Raw genomic sequence first — 15,443 nt, 5'->3', positions numbered from 1 at the left:
TGTACAGACCTCGGAACTCGGCACAGGGATGGTGGGAACCCCTCATAATGGGCACAGCAGGTGTACAGACCTGGGAACTCGGCACAGGGATGGTGGGAACCCCTCATAATGGGCACAGCAGGTGTACAGACCTGGGAACTCAGCACAGGGATGTTGGGATCCCCTTGTAATGGGCACAGCAGGTGTACAGACTCGGGAACTCAGCACAGGAATGGTGGGAACCCATCGTGATGGGCACAGCAGGTGTATAGACCTGGGAACTCGGCACAGGGATGGTGGGAACCCCTCATAATGGGCACAGCAGGTGTACAGACCTGGGAACTCGGCACAGGGATGGTGGGAACCCCTCATAATGGGCACAGCAGGTGTACAGACCTGGGAACTCAGCACAGGGATGTTGGGATCCCCTTGTAATGGGCACAGCAGGTGTACAGACTCGGGAACTCAGCACAGGAATGGTGGGAACCCATCGTGATGGGCACAGCAGGTGTATAGACCTGGGAACTCGGCACAGGGATGGTGGGAACCCCTCATGATGGCTGGAGGGACTACTTACAACTCCCATTTCCCCCTGCCCTCACACAAAGTAGATTTATATAATTTGTTACGATTGAGGAATAGATTTAAAATGTTGGTGTTTTGGAGTTTAGCTTTAAAATTCTGGGTAATATTGCGCTCACTTACATGAGCGAATGACCCTCACAGATGGTAAAAAAATAAAATAAAAAAAGGTCATCCTGTGTTTAGGAACTAAGCTAAAAAAAAAAAAAAAAATGGCAAGAGATGGGTCTGATTCATACCAGTAACATGCTGCATTGTGGTACTATTCATTTTCAATAGCCTCCTGATGCAACAAGGGATTGCACATGTGTTGCAGGGTGCCGCAGAGGATTACTTTGGGAATAAAAATAAAATAAAATAAGCTTGTTTGTGATTTCAAGCATGCTGGGGTGAGTTGGCAGCCCATTCATTTTGAACGCGAGCCTTAAGCCAATGCGCCCCAGTGTTATTGGGGAGGGAAAATGCCCTGGTGGTAGGTCTTTGGGTGAAGAAAGGCGCAAGAAGCGGTGGGCAGTGGCAGAAAAAAAATGCCTTGGTGTTGGTGTAATTGGAATGACAAAAATGCCCCTGTGGTGGATCCAGTGGGTGAAGAAAGACCCTATAAAGTGATGGTCAGTGGCAGGGAAAAAAAAAAAAACCCCCGGTGTCATTGAGAGGTAAAAAAATTCCCTTGTGGTAAGTCATTGGGAGGAGTGAGGCCCCAGGAGAAAATGCCCCAGTGGCAGGCCACTGCGAGGAGAAAGGCCCCAGGAGAAAATGCCCCAGTGGCATGAAAATAATTCTTGGTGTCATTGGGAGGAAAAAAGTTGCCTTAGTGTTTGTCATTGGAAAAGACAAAAATGCCACAGTGGTAGGATAATCGGGAGGAGAAAGGCCCCAGAAGTGAAAAGGATACTGCCTGGGTAGTGTCATTCGGAAGAAAATATGCCCCAGAGGTGGGTTATTGAAAGGAAAAATGCCACAGTGGTAGGCTAATTGGGGGCAGAATGTCCCCAGGGATGGTGGTGGGTCAGTGGAAGGAGTAAGGCCTCAGAAGTGGTGGTAAGTGTCAGGAAAAAAATTCCCTGGTGTCGTTGGGAGAAGAAAAATACTTCAGTGGTGGGTCACTGGCAGCTGATAGTGCCCCTAGAAGTGGTGGTTGATGTCCTGGTGTAATTGGAGGGGAATTGCACCGGTGGTGGGTCACTGGGAGGAGAAAGGCCTCAGAAGTGGTGGTAAGTATCAGGGGAAAAAAAATCCCTGGTGTTGTTGGGAGGAAAAAAAATACCTCAGTGGCGGGTCACTGGGAGGAGAAAGGGTCCCGGAAATGGTGGTCGGTGACAGGTCACTGGGAGTAAAACATTCCCCAGTGGTGGGTCTCTGGGAAGTGAAAGACCCCAGAAGTGGTGGTAAGTGTCAGGAAAAAATGCCCTGGTGTCATTGGGAGGAAAAGATACCTTGGTGGTGGGTCAGTGGAAGGAGTAAGGCCTCAGAAGTGGTGGTAAGTGTCAGGGAAAAAAAATTCCCTGGTGGTGTTGGGAGGAAAAAATACCTCAGTGGTGGGTCTCTGGCAGCTGATATTGCCCCTAGAAGTGGTGGTTGATGGCAGGAAAAATGTCCTGGTGTAATTAGAGGGGAATTGCACCGGTGGTGGGCCACTGGGAGGAGAAAGGCCTCAGAAGTGGTGGTAAGTAGCAGGAAATAAAATTAACTGGTGTCATTGGGAGGAAAAAAAATACCTCAATGGTGGGTCACTGGGAGGAGAAAGGGTCCCGGAAATGGTGGTCGGTGACAGGGAAAAAAAAGTCTTGGGTGTCACTGGTAGAAAAACATTCCCCGGTGGTGGGTCACTGGGAAGTGAAAGACCCCAGAAATGGTGGTAAGTGGCAGGAAAAAAATGCCCTGATATTATTGGGAGGAAAAAGTACCTTGGTGGTGGGTCACTGGGAGGAAAAAAGCCCCAGAATTGGTTGTCGGTGGCAGGAAAAAAAAATGTCTTCAACTCACATGGGTAGGGGAAATAGCAGCATTTAAAATGCAAACACTACCCAAAATCCTGTATTATTTTCTATTTTCGTTCCCTTCCGGTTGTAATTCCTGAGAAATTTTTTACGCAGATTAATACGAAACTTAAAAAATTCATCTGGAATGGTATAAAAACCCAGAGTTGCATTTTCTATACGGACTTCCACCAAATTGGCAAGAGGAATGGGACTACCAGATATTAGAAACTACTACTATGCCTCAATACTTGATTAAATGAAGTATTGGTTTTCCTCTTTTAGAGGATAAACTATGGACAAACATTGAAAAAGAAGTAACTTTGTCTTTGGCTATTAACTCCATAAATTTTTTTATATTCCCAACCTACTTAGAATTAAAGCCACCCTGATGGCATGGAAGATCCATAGATAGTACAGGCCGGCAACTTGACAGCTTCTCCATAGAAAATATTTATTTAAGCATTACAGCAAAACCTCATCCAAAAATGTTGACTCGTTTCGGCCTTAGGCCTTCATCAGAAGCCTCCTGTCCAAAACTAAAAGCTGGGACAAAAAAACGATACAATACGATTGCCTGTAAGAATACTAGACTATTTTAAAATCCGCATATCATTAAAAGACTGGATTACACAAGGATGTAACGTGTATAAAGACTTACCTTCGCTATACAAGAAATTGGTATCGGGTAAAATTTTGAAAGATGCTCTCGCCTAAAGAACTTCATCCCCGATAATAATAGTATAATGATCCCTACAGTTATTTGGCAATACCTAACAAATCATGGAGAACAGAGGAATAGGGGAATTCCCCTATTCTATGAACTCCCCTCTTATTACCCGCCCCCCAAGAGTACAAAAATCCCCACATGCTTAAATGGGGAAAAAGATTAATCTGAGAATTTCTCAGGAGACTAATGGAGAAAAGCAATCTTAATATGTAGAAAGGCCTCCTCTTGTACAGGTCGTTGGGATAATTCACCAAAAATCCTAAATGGATGGTATTTGACTCCATCCAGATTATCAAAAATGTACCCCTCCTCCTCACCGTTGTGTTGGAGGTGCAATGAACAAATAGGAAACCTACACCATACCCTATGGAGCTGTAGAAATTTACTTTCAGTTTCTGGAAGGCCATCTCCACTTTCATAGCGGATCTCACTGGTAACCTAATTGATCTCACTCCTGCTATGGCCCTATTAGGAAAAAATCTTGACATCTACCCTCTAATGCAGGGTTTCTCAACCAGGGTTCCTCTAGAGCAGTGATGGCGAACCTTGGCACCCCAGATGTTTTGGAACTACATTTCCCATGATGCTCAACTACACTGCAGAGTGCATGAGCATCATGGGAAATGTAGTTCCAAAACATCTGGGGTGCCAAGGTTCGCCATCACTGCTCTAGAGCAATGATGGCAACCCTAGATGTTTTGCAACTACATTACCCATGACGTTCAACTACACTGCAGAGTGCATGAGCATCATTGGGAAATGTAGTTCCAAAACATCTGGGGTGCCAAGGTTTGCCATCACTGGTCTAGAGGTTGCTAGGGGTTTCCCTGAGAAATGGTCAATTTCTGCCTCTCGGGTAAGTTCTCAAGGACACCATTGAATTTTTTAGTTATCTGTAAGGGGGTAATGCTTCGCAATAACCACAAGTGTAAGAAACATTCTTCTCATTGACCATCACACTAATGTATGATGAGTTGTAGATTTTTTATTTTATTTTTAGCAGGGGTTCCCCAAGACTGGAGAATTATTTCCAGGGTTCCTCTGTGTTGAAAAGGTTGAGAAAGGCTGCTCTAATGTTTAGAACAATAGTAGGCCATATATTCATAGCAGCAAGGATTACAATGTCTAGTCCAACCTTTCTCAACCTTTTCAACCCCTTGAAATAGTTCAAAAAATTTGAAATCTACAACTCCATGATACATTAGTGTGATGGCCAATGGGAAGAATGGTCCTTACACTTGTGGTCCTTGGGAAGAATGACCTCCTTACAGATAGTTAAAAAGATCAATGGTGTCAGTGGGACTTGTCTGCCTCTCAGATATTTCCCAATGCTGAAGGAACCCCTAGCAACCTCCGGAGGAACCTTAAGGTTCCACGGAACCCTGGTTGAGAATCGTTGGTCTAGTATGTGGTAAACCTCTGATGCTCCGAACATATCCAATGTCATTATTAGATTGAATATTCAAGCACAATATGAGCTGATGTTGGCACACAAATATTATTCTACGACTAGTTATAAAAAAAAAAAAAAAATGGCAAGCTTGGAAGGTCCACCTTAGAGCTTCTAATTATCTAAAGAACTGTAACTTGTAAAAAAAAACTGACCTTCAAATTAAAGTTTGGAAGTAAATGATCTCTTCCATATTGAATGTAACAGCTTAAAAGCCGGTCTCTGCTTACAGTTTGAACCCAATCGGGATAAGCGAGACCTGATATTTGAAGCTTGATATCTTGTTACCTTTGTTTAATTACCTTTTTGGATGTACGCATTTTTAACATATGCTAAAAAGAAACTGTTAGTGAATCGTTTACTCTCATGAACATATACGCTCTCGTTGAAGAAATAAAAAAAAAGTGGGAAAAATATAAAAATGTCCTGTTGTAATTAGGAGGAAAAAAGACCTCGGTGGTGGGTCACCGACAGCTGATAATGCCCCTAAATGTGGTGTTTGATGGCAGGAAAAATGTCCTGGTGTCAGAGGGGGAAATTGCACTGATGGTGGGAGGACTGGGAGGAGAAAGGACCCAGAAGTGGTGGTCACTGGGAGGAAAAAATTTGCCAGTGGTGGGTCACTGGGAGGAGAAAGGCTTCAGAAGTGGTGGTCAGTGGCAGGAGAAAATAAATGCCATGGGTCATTGGGAGGAAAAAATACCCTGCTGGCAGGTCACTGGGAGATAATACCCTCAGAAGTGATGATTGATTGGCAGGAAAAATGTTCTGGTGTCATTAGGGAGGTAAATTGCACCATTTGGTGGGTCACTGGAAGGAGAAAGGCCCCCAGAAGTGGTGGTCTGTGGCAGGAAAAAATAAATGCCCTGGTGTAATTGGGAGAAGAAATACCTCAGCGGTGGGTCGCTAGGAGGTGATAATGCCCCAAAGGTGGTGTTCCATGGCAAAAGAAACAGCCTGGTGTCATCGGAGAAATTGATGGGGGATTTGGTGTTTAAATACCTCGGTGGTGGGTTATTGGCAGGAGAAAGGCCCCAGAATTGGTGGTCATTGGCAGGAAAAATAAAATAAATGCCCTGGTGTCACTGAGAGGGAAAAAATACCTCCGTGGTCGGGCACGGAGAGGTGACAATGCCCCAGACGTGGTGTTTTTCAAAGGCAGAAAAAATTGACCTGGTGTCTTTAGGGGAAAAATTGCGACAGTGGCAGGAAAAAAAATGTCCTGCGAAATACATTGGTGGTGGGTCACTGGGAAATAATGCCCTAGAGGTTGTGTTTGATGGCAGGAAAAATGTCCTGGTGTCATTAGTGGGGAAATTTGCACTGTTGGGGGGGGGGGGGTCAATGGAAGTAGAGAGGCGCCAGGGAGTAGTGGTGGTACAGCAAGTGCCAGGGGGAAAGAAAAAAATGCCCTGGTGTCATTGGGTGGAAAAATAACCTCCGGTGGAGGGTCACTGGGAGGAGAAAGGCCCCAGAAGTGGTGGTCGTGGCAGGAAAAAAAAATGTCCTGGTATAATTGGGGGGTGTGGGTTGGGTGAAATACCACTGTTGTGGGTCTTACCTGCTTGCCCCAGTGCAGGCCTGGCAATGGTTGATCTATAATTATATTTGGGTTTCTGTTTAATATTTGTTGTCTTTTTTTTTTTTTTATAACTCTCACATTTCTTTATTTTCCCCCTAGAATGCTAAAAACTGTATCCAGGGACTCGACCAAGCTCTTCTCATGAAAACTAAGATGGCTGAACTGGCGTATTCTGCACAAAACTATTACCGTTTCTCTATTTGCACTTTCTGTAAATCTTGCATCTGCCGGAAGCTTCAGGATTGGTCTTTTCGATGTCGGGGGGAGAAAAAAGTGCCTTTTTGTTTTCTTTTGCGAGATGGGATTTTTTTTTTCTGGAATTGCAGTTGATAATGTTGGTCTTGGCCGCCATGACACCCTACTCGCCATTGCAACGGGAACGGAGGGCCAACGCACGGGGAGGAAACCTTCAACCCAATAGGTCAAGTTTACGAGAGGAACATTGACTGTGTATAGTATGGGTTTCTTGGCCAAAAAGTAGCCTATATTTTTGGTGCTGGCAGCAAGCTGCTTCATGGGGGTGAGTGCTGATTTTACCGGTGCGTTGGCCATTTTGAGAAATGTTAGAAATTTCTACCTGAATGTGTGAGGCTACGTATGCCTTAGCGAATATATTTGACCGCCTTGCTGACATCTCTCAAAATGTCCACCAATACCGACCCTGGGTGGGTATGAGAATTTTTTTGCTAAGTTTACCATAGAAATGGATATTGGTACTAAAAGGATGGAAATCCCACTGTGGTTAAACATAGAAGGTACGATGTAAAAGGAGCGAGTAAGGGGGCCGCCATGGCTTCAAAACCATTTGCTGTCCAATTCCCAGAGCCACATGTAGCTGCAGACGGCGTGCCAAACGGTGACTAACCGTCATTCAGACACACAACCATACCACATGGCTGCTTGACTCCCCCTCTCTATTCCTCTAGAAGTAGGGTGGGGGACGATTTTTGCATTTTTAATACTTTTCTGGTACTACAGTTCATTTTTGTGGGGATGTTTACGATCCAATGGTCGTGCACCTACCAGTGACACGGCTTCAGTGCAGCCATATTGTATCTTTAACCAATACGCAAGGGCTTGAGCCCGCTTCACCAGGGACCTTCCTGCCACTATGTGAGGCTTTGAGCTTTCTTCACCAGGGGTGTTCCTGCCAATACACGAGGGCTTTAGCCACTTCACCAGGGATGTTCCTGCTCATACGTGAGGGCTTGAGCCCATTTCACCAGGGACATTCCTGCCGAAGGGTGAGGGCTTGAGCCCGCTTCACCAGGGACCTTCCTGCCACTATGTGAGGGTTTGAGCCTGCTTCACCAGGGATGTTCCTGCCAATACATGAGGGCTTGAGCCCATTTCACCAGGGACGTTCCTGCCAATAGATAAGGGTTTGAGCGTACTTCACCAGGGACGTTCCTGCCAATACGTGAGGGCTTGAGCCTGCTTCACCAGGGATGTTTCTGCCAATACGCAAGCCCAATTTACCAGGGACATTCCTCCCAATACATGAGGTCTTGAGCCTGCTTCACCAGGGACATTTTTGCCCATACGAGAGCCCACTTCACCAGGGACGTTCCTGACAACACGTGAGCCTGCTTCACCAGGGACGTTCCTGACAACACGTGAGCCTGCTTCACCAGGGACGTTCCTGCCAATATGTGAGGGCTTGATCCCGCTTCACCAGGGATGTTTCTGCCAAAGGGTGAGGGCTTGAGACTGCTTCACTAGGGACGTTCCAATAGGTACGAGACACTCAATCGACTAGGGGTCCTCTTTGTGCAAGGGGGCGGGTACTTTGCATACGTGTGTGTTGGCCTTGAAGTCTTTTTAGATCAATTTACTTTTTTGAAACCAAGAGAAGAAAAAAAATTATATATGTATGTATGTATAGATGTTTATGCAGATGATATAATATATAGAGTAAGACTAAAGTATTATGGGGGTGGATGTAGGATTCTTAAATGATGGAGTTGCGTATTATCCAGGTGACGCTCAACAGGCGCGGTTTAGCACCAAATTGCGGTAAAGCCTCCCTGATGGATCCTCATGGTAATCCTGAGGCTCAGGGAGGACCTATGTCTGGACTTAATGATTTCACAGGTGTCAATATATGCAAGAGACCGTTTTATATATCCCCCTCAATGTGCTGCTTCATACCTGGATAATACCAAAAAAAAGGAAATGGTACTTAAAGCGTTAACTTACAAGCTTGTCTCCCCCCATATTTAGTGGGTAAGTGGAACATTCCAAGATTTGATGGTGCTGCGGAGGGGTAGGGGCTGAGTAAGAAACTGGAATCTGAGCCAATGCGAATGCTCACTTTTGCCATAATGGTGTCCTGGATTTGGCTAGTGAACTAATTCCAACACCAAGGGAGGGTAGGGGGTGCTCGAAAGATGGGAGCCGCCAGAAGCCAGGAAATTTTGCCTTGTATAAGCTAAGTCTATTAAATAAAGTGTTTTGAAACGCCTTTTGGAGCATAGTGTTTTTTTTGTTTGTTTTTTCGGTAGTGGGGGGGGGGGATGTCTTCCTTGGGACAGGAACTGATCTTCACATGGTCCACCTCTACCAGTTGGAAAGAAAGGACTAATACAAATGTTACAAAAGTATCAATTTTTATAAAACTGGGGGTGGGCCTCTTGGGGAGACCCCCTTCCCCCATCTCTTGTACTGGTGCCACCTGGACAATTGAGAAAAATTACCTCCTGATGGGGTCAGACAGCTAATTATTTCTACTCCCCCTTTTTTCCAAACCCTTGGACGTCTCTGAAAATTTTTTGCTAACTCCATGCCACATTTATTTCTGTGTTTGATTAGAGCAGTGATTGGTTTCTCTGTCAAGTCCATACTGCTGTCTAGATCGTTGGGAGAAAATATCCAAAAGTATTGGGGTGTTCCGCCTTTACACGCACATGAACTTTAATGGCATCCCAATCTTCGTCCGTGAATGAATGAATTAAATACTTGTATAGCGCACAATGCGAACTGAATCTCCTCTATCCGTAGGGTTCAGTATTGAGTTGGCCCACCCTTTGCACCTATAACAGCTTCAACTCTTCTAGGAAGGCTGTCCAAAAGGTTTAGGAGTGTGTCTATGGCAGGGATCCTCAAACTATGGCCCTCCAGCTGTTGCAAAACTACACATCCCATGAGGCATTGTAAAACTCTGACATTCACAGACATGAGGGCATGATGGGAATTTTAGTTCCTGAACAACTGGAGGGCCATAGTTTGAAGACCCATGGTCTATGGCAGGGATATTCAATTAGCGGACCTCCAGATGTTGCAGAACTACAAGTCCCATGAGGCATAGCAAGACTCTGACAGCCACAAGCATGACACCCAGAGGCAGAGGCATGATGGGACTTGTACTTTTGCAACAGCTGGGGGTCCGCTAATTGCATATCCCTGGTTTATGGGAATGTTTGACCATTCTTCCAGAAGCACATTTGTGAGGCCAGCCCACTGATCCCTGAAAGACTGCAATGTACAGGGATATACAATGTAATACTGACATATAATCACAGACGTAGGTTGGACTTGATGGACTTTCATCCCAAAGGTGTTCTGTCGGGTTGAGGTCAGCACTCTGTGCAGGCCAGTCAAGTTCCTTCACCACAAACTCGCTCATCCATGCCTTTATGGACCTTGCTTTGTGCACTGGAGGGCAGTCATTTTGGAACAGGAAGGGGCCATCCCCTCAAAAAAAAAAAAAAAAGGTTGCCACAAAGTTGGCCGCATGAAATTTTCCAAAATGTCTTGGTATGCTGACGCCTTGAGTTCCCCTCACTGGAACTAAGGGGCCAAGCCCAACCCCTGAAAAACAACCCCCCACCATAATCCCCCTCCACCAAATGATTTGGACCAGTGTCCTGACCTCAATCCAATAGAACAACTTTGGTATGAATTAGAGCAGAAACTGTGAGCCAGGCCTTCTTGCCCAACATCAGTGCCTGACCTCACAAATGTGCTTCTGTGTCAAACATTCCCATAGACACATCTCCTAAACCTTATGGACGGCCTTTCCAGGAGAGTTGAAGCTGTTATAGCTGCAACGGGTGGGCCAACTCAGTATTGGACCCTACAGACTAAGACGTCATCAAAGTTAATGTGCGACCAAAGGCAGGTGTCCCAATACTTTTGGTAATATAGTGTATTATGGCCAGCCATTTTGTGGGGTGGGGGGAGAGGAGAAAGAGAATACTCTCCTTTTTTTTCTTCTTTAAATTGGATTAGCTCTGGTTCTGCACAACGTAATATAAGTCTGTTGTGTTACTGGATGACAGGATCATGGATGGCTGCCAAGTCCCTCTCCTTGTTTTCAGGGGGCGGGTTTAGTAGCAATGCATGCCTTTTATCAGTTGGAAAAACACTTTGCAATCCAATTCTTTTATGGTAGCACAGCACGCTGGTTGCACAAAGGGCGACAATGCCACAATAAGGAATCTTCGCTACCACCAATCTTCTCCTCCTTCTCCTCCTACCTCAACTGCATGCATTAGAAATGTGAAGGCAAGGTCTCAAGCACAGCACTGCTGCTGTAGCATGTGTACCACCCCCATGGCTGCTATGTTAGGTTAAGGCCGGTGATCAGGGGCCAGTAAAACCACAACTTAATGTCCTATTTTTAACATCCCCCCCCCCCCCCCCCCCAATTTTTCCTTCACGCACACAACCCACATAGGGGGAAAAGAGTGGGGTATTTCTGAAATGGAATAGTCAAAACCACCCAATCTATAAAAACATTCCACATTTTTTTTCAGTCGCATAAAAAGGACAAAGAAATCCATCAGACGTTCATGACTTCTCCTCATTGGACCATGAAACGAGATTCTTTGTAAACGCCTAGCTGTATGCTGATTTACATCCAACGTGTTTCTTGGACTGAAGTCCACTTTTTCAAGGATGTGCATGCAATTTAAACATTGAAGAGGCTCTCATGATGGTTCATAGTTGATTGTTCAACAAATCTATAGAAAGGGGCATTGGTACAATTCTCAGAGATTGGAAGGTACCTGAAATTGAGAACCAGACCTGTCCAGAAGATCCTCAGGAAAGGGAAGGCCCCATGAGATAGGTAGCATCTAATGTGACGGATCATAGTAGCTTGTTCAACAAACCTAAAGCAAGGGTCATTAGTAAAATGTTGAAGGATCAGAGGGCACATGGTAACTAGGACTGAACATGTTCAGGAGAAGATCCTCAGGAAAGGGTAGGATGTCAGGTGATGGATTGTAAGCATTCAATAAATCTATATCCAGGGTCATTATTAAAATGGCGAAATTAGAAGGCACCAGATATCAAGGACCACACATGTCTTAGCCCTTGTACACACGGTCGGAGATTCCGACAACCAAATCCGTCGGAGTAATTCTGACAGATTAATTCCGGAAGAGGTCCGGAAGTGATGTTGCAAACACACGGTCGGACTAAGTTGTCGGAAAATGCGATTGTACATAACGTGATGTTATTTAGTTACGACGGGACTACGTTCAGGCTAGTAGCCAATAGCTTTGGTCTAGGAATTTGATCTGAGCATGCGTGGCACTTTGTGTAGTAGGCTACACAAGATCGGAGTATGTGCGATTGGAGCATTTTGTCGGAAAATTTTACCGGCAAGTTGGAAAACTTGGTCCGTCGGATATTCCGACGGAAACAGTCCGATGGAGACCACACACAGTCGGAATATCCGACAAAACGGTCCGATAGGACACATTCCGTCAGAATCTCTGACCGTGTGTACAAGGGCTAAGCGAGGATCCTCAGAAAAGGATAATACCCATTTAAGGAGTAGGATCTCATGCAGTGGATCACTGTAGATTGTTCCAAAAAAATCTACATCAATGGCCATTAGTAAAATGTTGAGTTATCAGAAGGTGAATAGTATGGAGAACCACACCTGTCCAGGAGAAGATCCTCAGGAAAGGGTGGGCCCCATGTAAAGGTTATGATCTAATGTGATGGATCATAGTAGATGGTGCAACAAATCTGTATTGCTCATTAGTGAAATGTTGAAGATCGGAGGGCACCCAGTAACTAGGACAGCACTTGTCCAAGAGAAGATCCTCTGGAAAGGGTTGGCACTATACAAAGGGACTGCTGCCACCCACCTTTGAGATCCTCTTAAATGTTTGAATTGCAAAAGTCCTCTTTTTAAGGATGTGCATGCAATTCAAAAACTTAAGAGGATCTCATGTGATGGCTAATAGATTATTTAACAGATCTACAGTATCTCTCAAAAGTGAGTACACCCCTCATATTTCAAAAAATATTTTAATAAATCTTTTCATGTGACAACACTGAAGAAATGACACTTGTCTACAATTTAAAGAAGTGAGTGTACGGCTTGTATAACAGTGTACATTTGCTGTCTCCTCAAAATATCTCAACACACAGCCATTAATGTCTAAACCGCAGGCAACAAAAGTGAGTACACCCCTAAGTAAATATGTTCAAATTGGGCCCAATGTGTCAATAATTTGTGTGGCTACCATTCTTTTCCAGCACTGCCTTAACCCTCTTGGGCATGGAGTTCACCAGAGCTTCACAGGTTGGCACTGGAGTCCTCTTCCCCTCCTCCATGATGACATCACGGAACTGGTAGATGTTAAGAGACCTTTCGCTCCTCCACCTTCCGTTTGAGAATGCCCCACAGATGCTCAATGGGGTTTAGGTCATGCTTGACCAGTCCATCACTTTTACCCTCAGCTTCTTTAGCAAGGCAGTGGTCATCTTGGAGGTGTGTTTGGGGTCGTTCTCATGTTGGAATACTGCCCTGCGGCCCAGTCTCAGAAGGGAGGGAATCATGCTCTGCTTCGGTATGTCACATTACCTGTTGCCATTCATGATTCCCTCAATGATCTGTAGCTCCCCAGTGCTGGCAGCACTCATGCAGCCCGAGATCATGACACCCTTGTCTTTGTACTCCTTACCTGGTTGCCCCCACGCACACTTGACATCATCTGAACCAAATAAGTTTATCTTGGTCTCATCAGACCACAGGACAAGGTTCCAGTAATCCATGTCCTTAGTCTGCTTGTCTTCAGCAAACTGTTTGTGGGCTTTCTTGTGCATCATCTTTAGAAGAGGCTTCCTTCTGGGATGACAGCCATGCAGACCAATGTGATGCAGTGTGCAGCAATGGTCTGAGCACTGACAGCTGACCCCCCACCCCTTCAACCTCTGCAGCAATCATACATCTATTTCCCAAAGACGACCTCTGTATACGATGCCGAGCACGTGCACTCAACTTCTTTGGTCGACCATGGTGAGGCCTGTTCTGAGTGGAACCTGTCCTGTTATACCGCTGTTTGGTCTTGGCCACCGTGCTGCAGCTCAGTTTCAGGGTCTTGGCAATCTTCTTATAGCCTAGGCCCTAGGGAGGCCATCTTTATGTAGAGCAACAATTCTTTTTTTTTTAGATCCTCCGAGATTTCTTTGCCACGAGGTGCCATGTTGAATTTTCAGTGACCAGTATGAGTGAGACCGATAACACCAAATTGAACACACCTGCTCCCCATTCACACCTGAGACCGTGTAACACGAACGAGTCACATGACACTGGGTAAGTAAAATGGCAAATTGGTTCCAATTTGGACATTTTCACGTAGGGACGTACTCACTTTTGTTGCCAGCGGTTCAGACATTAATGGCTGTGTGTCGAGTTATTTTGAGGGGACAGCAAATTTACACTGTTATACAAGCTGTACACTCACTACTTTACATTGTAGCCAAGTGTCATTTCTTCAGTATTGTCACATGCAAAGATATAATAAAATATTTACAAAAATGTGAGCGGTGTACTCACTTTTGTGAGATACTGTATATGAAGGGTTATTAGGAAAAAGCAGAGAGATTGGAAGGCAGCAGAGATAGAGGATTGCACATGTCTAGGAGAAGATCCTCAGAAAAGGGTAGGCCCCATGTGAAGGGTAGGATCTCACGTGATGGGTCATTATAGATTGTTCAACAAAAATCTACATTAGTAGTCATTAGTAAAATGTTGAGAGATCAGAAGGCACCTAGTATGGATGACCATGCCTGTCCAGGAGAAGATCTTTAGGAATGGGTAGACCCCATGTGAAAGGTAGGAACTCATGTGCACCATAACAAGGGAACTGCTGCCATCCACCTTTGAAGTCCTCTTAAATGTTTAAATTACAAAAGTCCTCTTTAGCCATTTACACATTAAATATGATCTTATGATGGATCATTGTAGATTGATCAACAAATTACAGTATATCAGCGCTCATTAATAAACTGTTGAAAGATCAGAAGGCATCAGAGATCGAGGACCACGTCTAGGAGAAGATCCCCAGAAAAAAGGTAGGCCCCATCTGAAGGGTAAGGATGTCATGTGATGGGTCTTTGTAGATTGTTCAACCAATCTACATCAATGTTTATTTGCAAAATGTTGAGAGATCAGAAGATACCTGGTATGGAGGACCACAACTGTTGAGGAGAAGATCCTCAGAAAAGGGTACACCCCATGTGAAGGGTAAGATCTCTGGTCATGGATCATAGGCCCCATGTGAAGGGTAAGATCTCAGTAGATGGATTATAATCATTCAACAAATTTATATCAACGTTCATCAGAGACGTGTTGAGAGATCAGAAGGCACCATAAATCTAAGAACACACATGTCCAGGAGAAGTTCCACAGGAAAGGTTATAGGGGGCCACTAGGCCTGATACCACCCAGGTATCCACCTTTGAGATCCTCTTCAATGTTTGAATTTGTCATGTTTTGGATCACAGTACATGGTTTAACAAATCTAAATCTATGGTCATTAGTAGAATTTTGAGAAATTAGAGGGCACCCAGCACCGAGCACCACACAAGACCAAAAAAAGATGCTCAGGGAAGGTTAGACACCACGTGAAAGGTAGGAGCTCATGTGATGGATCATTGTAGTTTGTTCAACAATTCTACAGTATACAAGTAGCCATTAGTAAAATGTCTAGTGATCAGAAGGCACCAGAGATCGAGAACCACACATGTTTAGCAGATCATCAGAAAAAGGTAGGCCCCATGTGAAGGGTAGGATCTCATGTGGCGGGTCATTGTAGATTTTATTAACCATACCACAGTATGCCGAGAGATCAGAAGGCACCCAGGATCAAGACCACACCTCTTCAGGAGGAGAGC

The 15,443-nt window shown here is 44.9% G+C and overlaps 1 protein-coding gene across 1 annotated transcript in view; it reads left to right on the top strand.

Moving 5' to 3' along the window:
* Positions 1–8,766, top strand: part of LOC143961591 (insulin receptor substrate 1-like) — a 70,394-nt gene extending 61,628 nt beyond the window's left edge. Inside the window, exon 4 of the mRNA XM_077470904.1 lies at positions 6,402–8,766. Within this exon, the coding sequence (XP_077327030.1) occupies positions 6,402–6,409 (8 nt within the window). The 3' untranslated portion in view covers positions 6,410–8,766. The remainder of the gene's footprint in view (positions 1–6,401) is intronic.
* Positions 8,767–15,443: the final 6,677 nt, after the last annotated feature.

This window comes from Lithobates pipiens, unplaced genomic scaffold (assembly GCF_037356315.1).
Source record: "Lithobates pipiens isolate NorthernLeopardFrog02 unplaced genomic scaffold, aLitPip1_a1.2 Scaffold_8, whole genome shotgun sequence".
Classification (NCBI taxonomy): Eukaryota; Metazoa; Chordata; class Amphibia; order Anura; family Ranidae; genus Lithobates; species Lithobates pipiens.
This window is presented reverse-complemented; position numbering and strand designations above follow the sequence as displayed.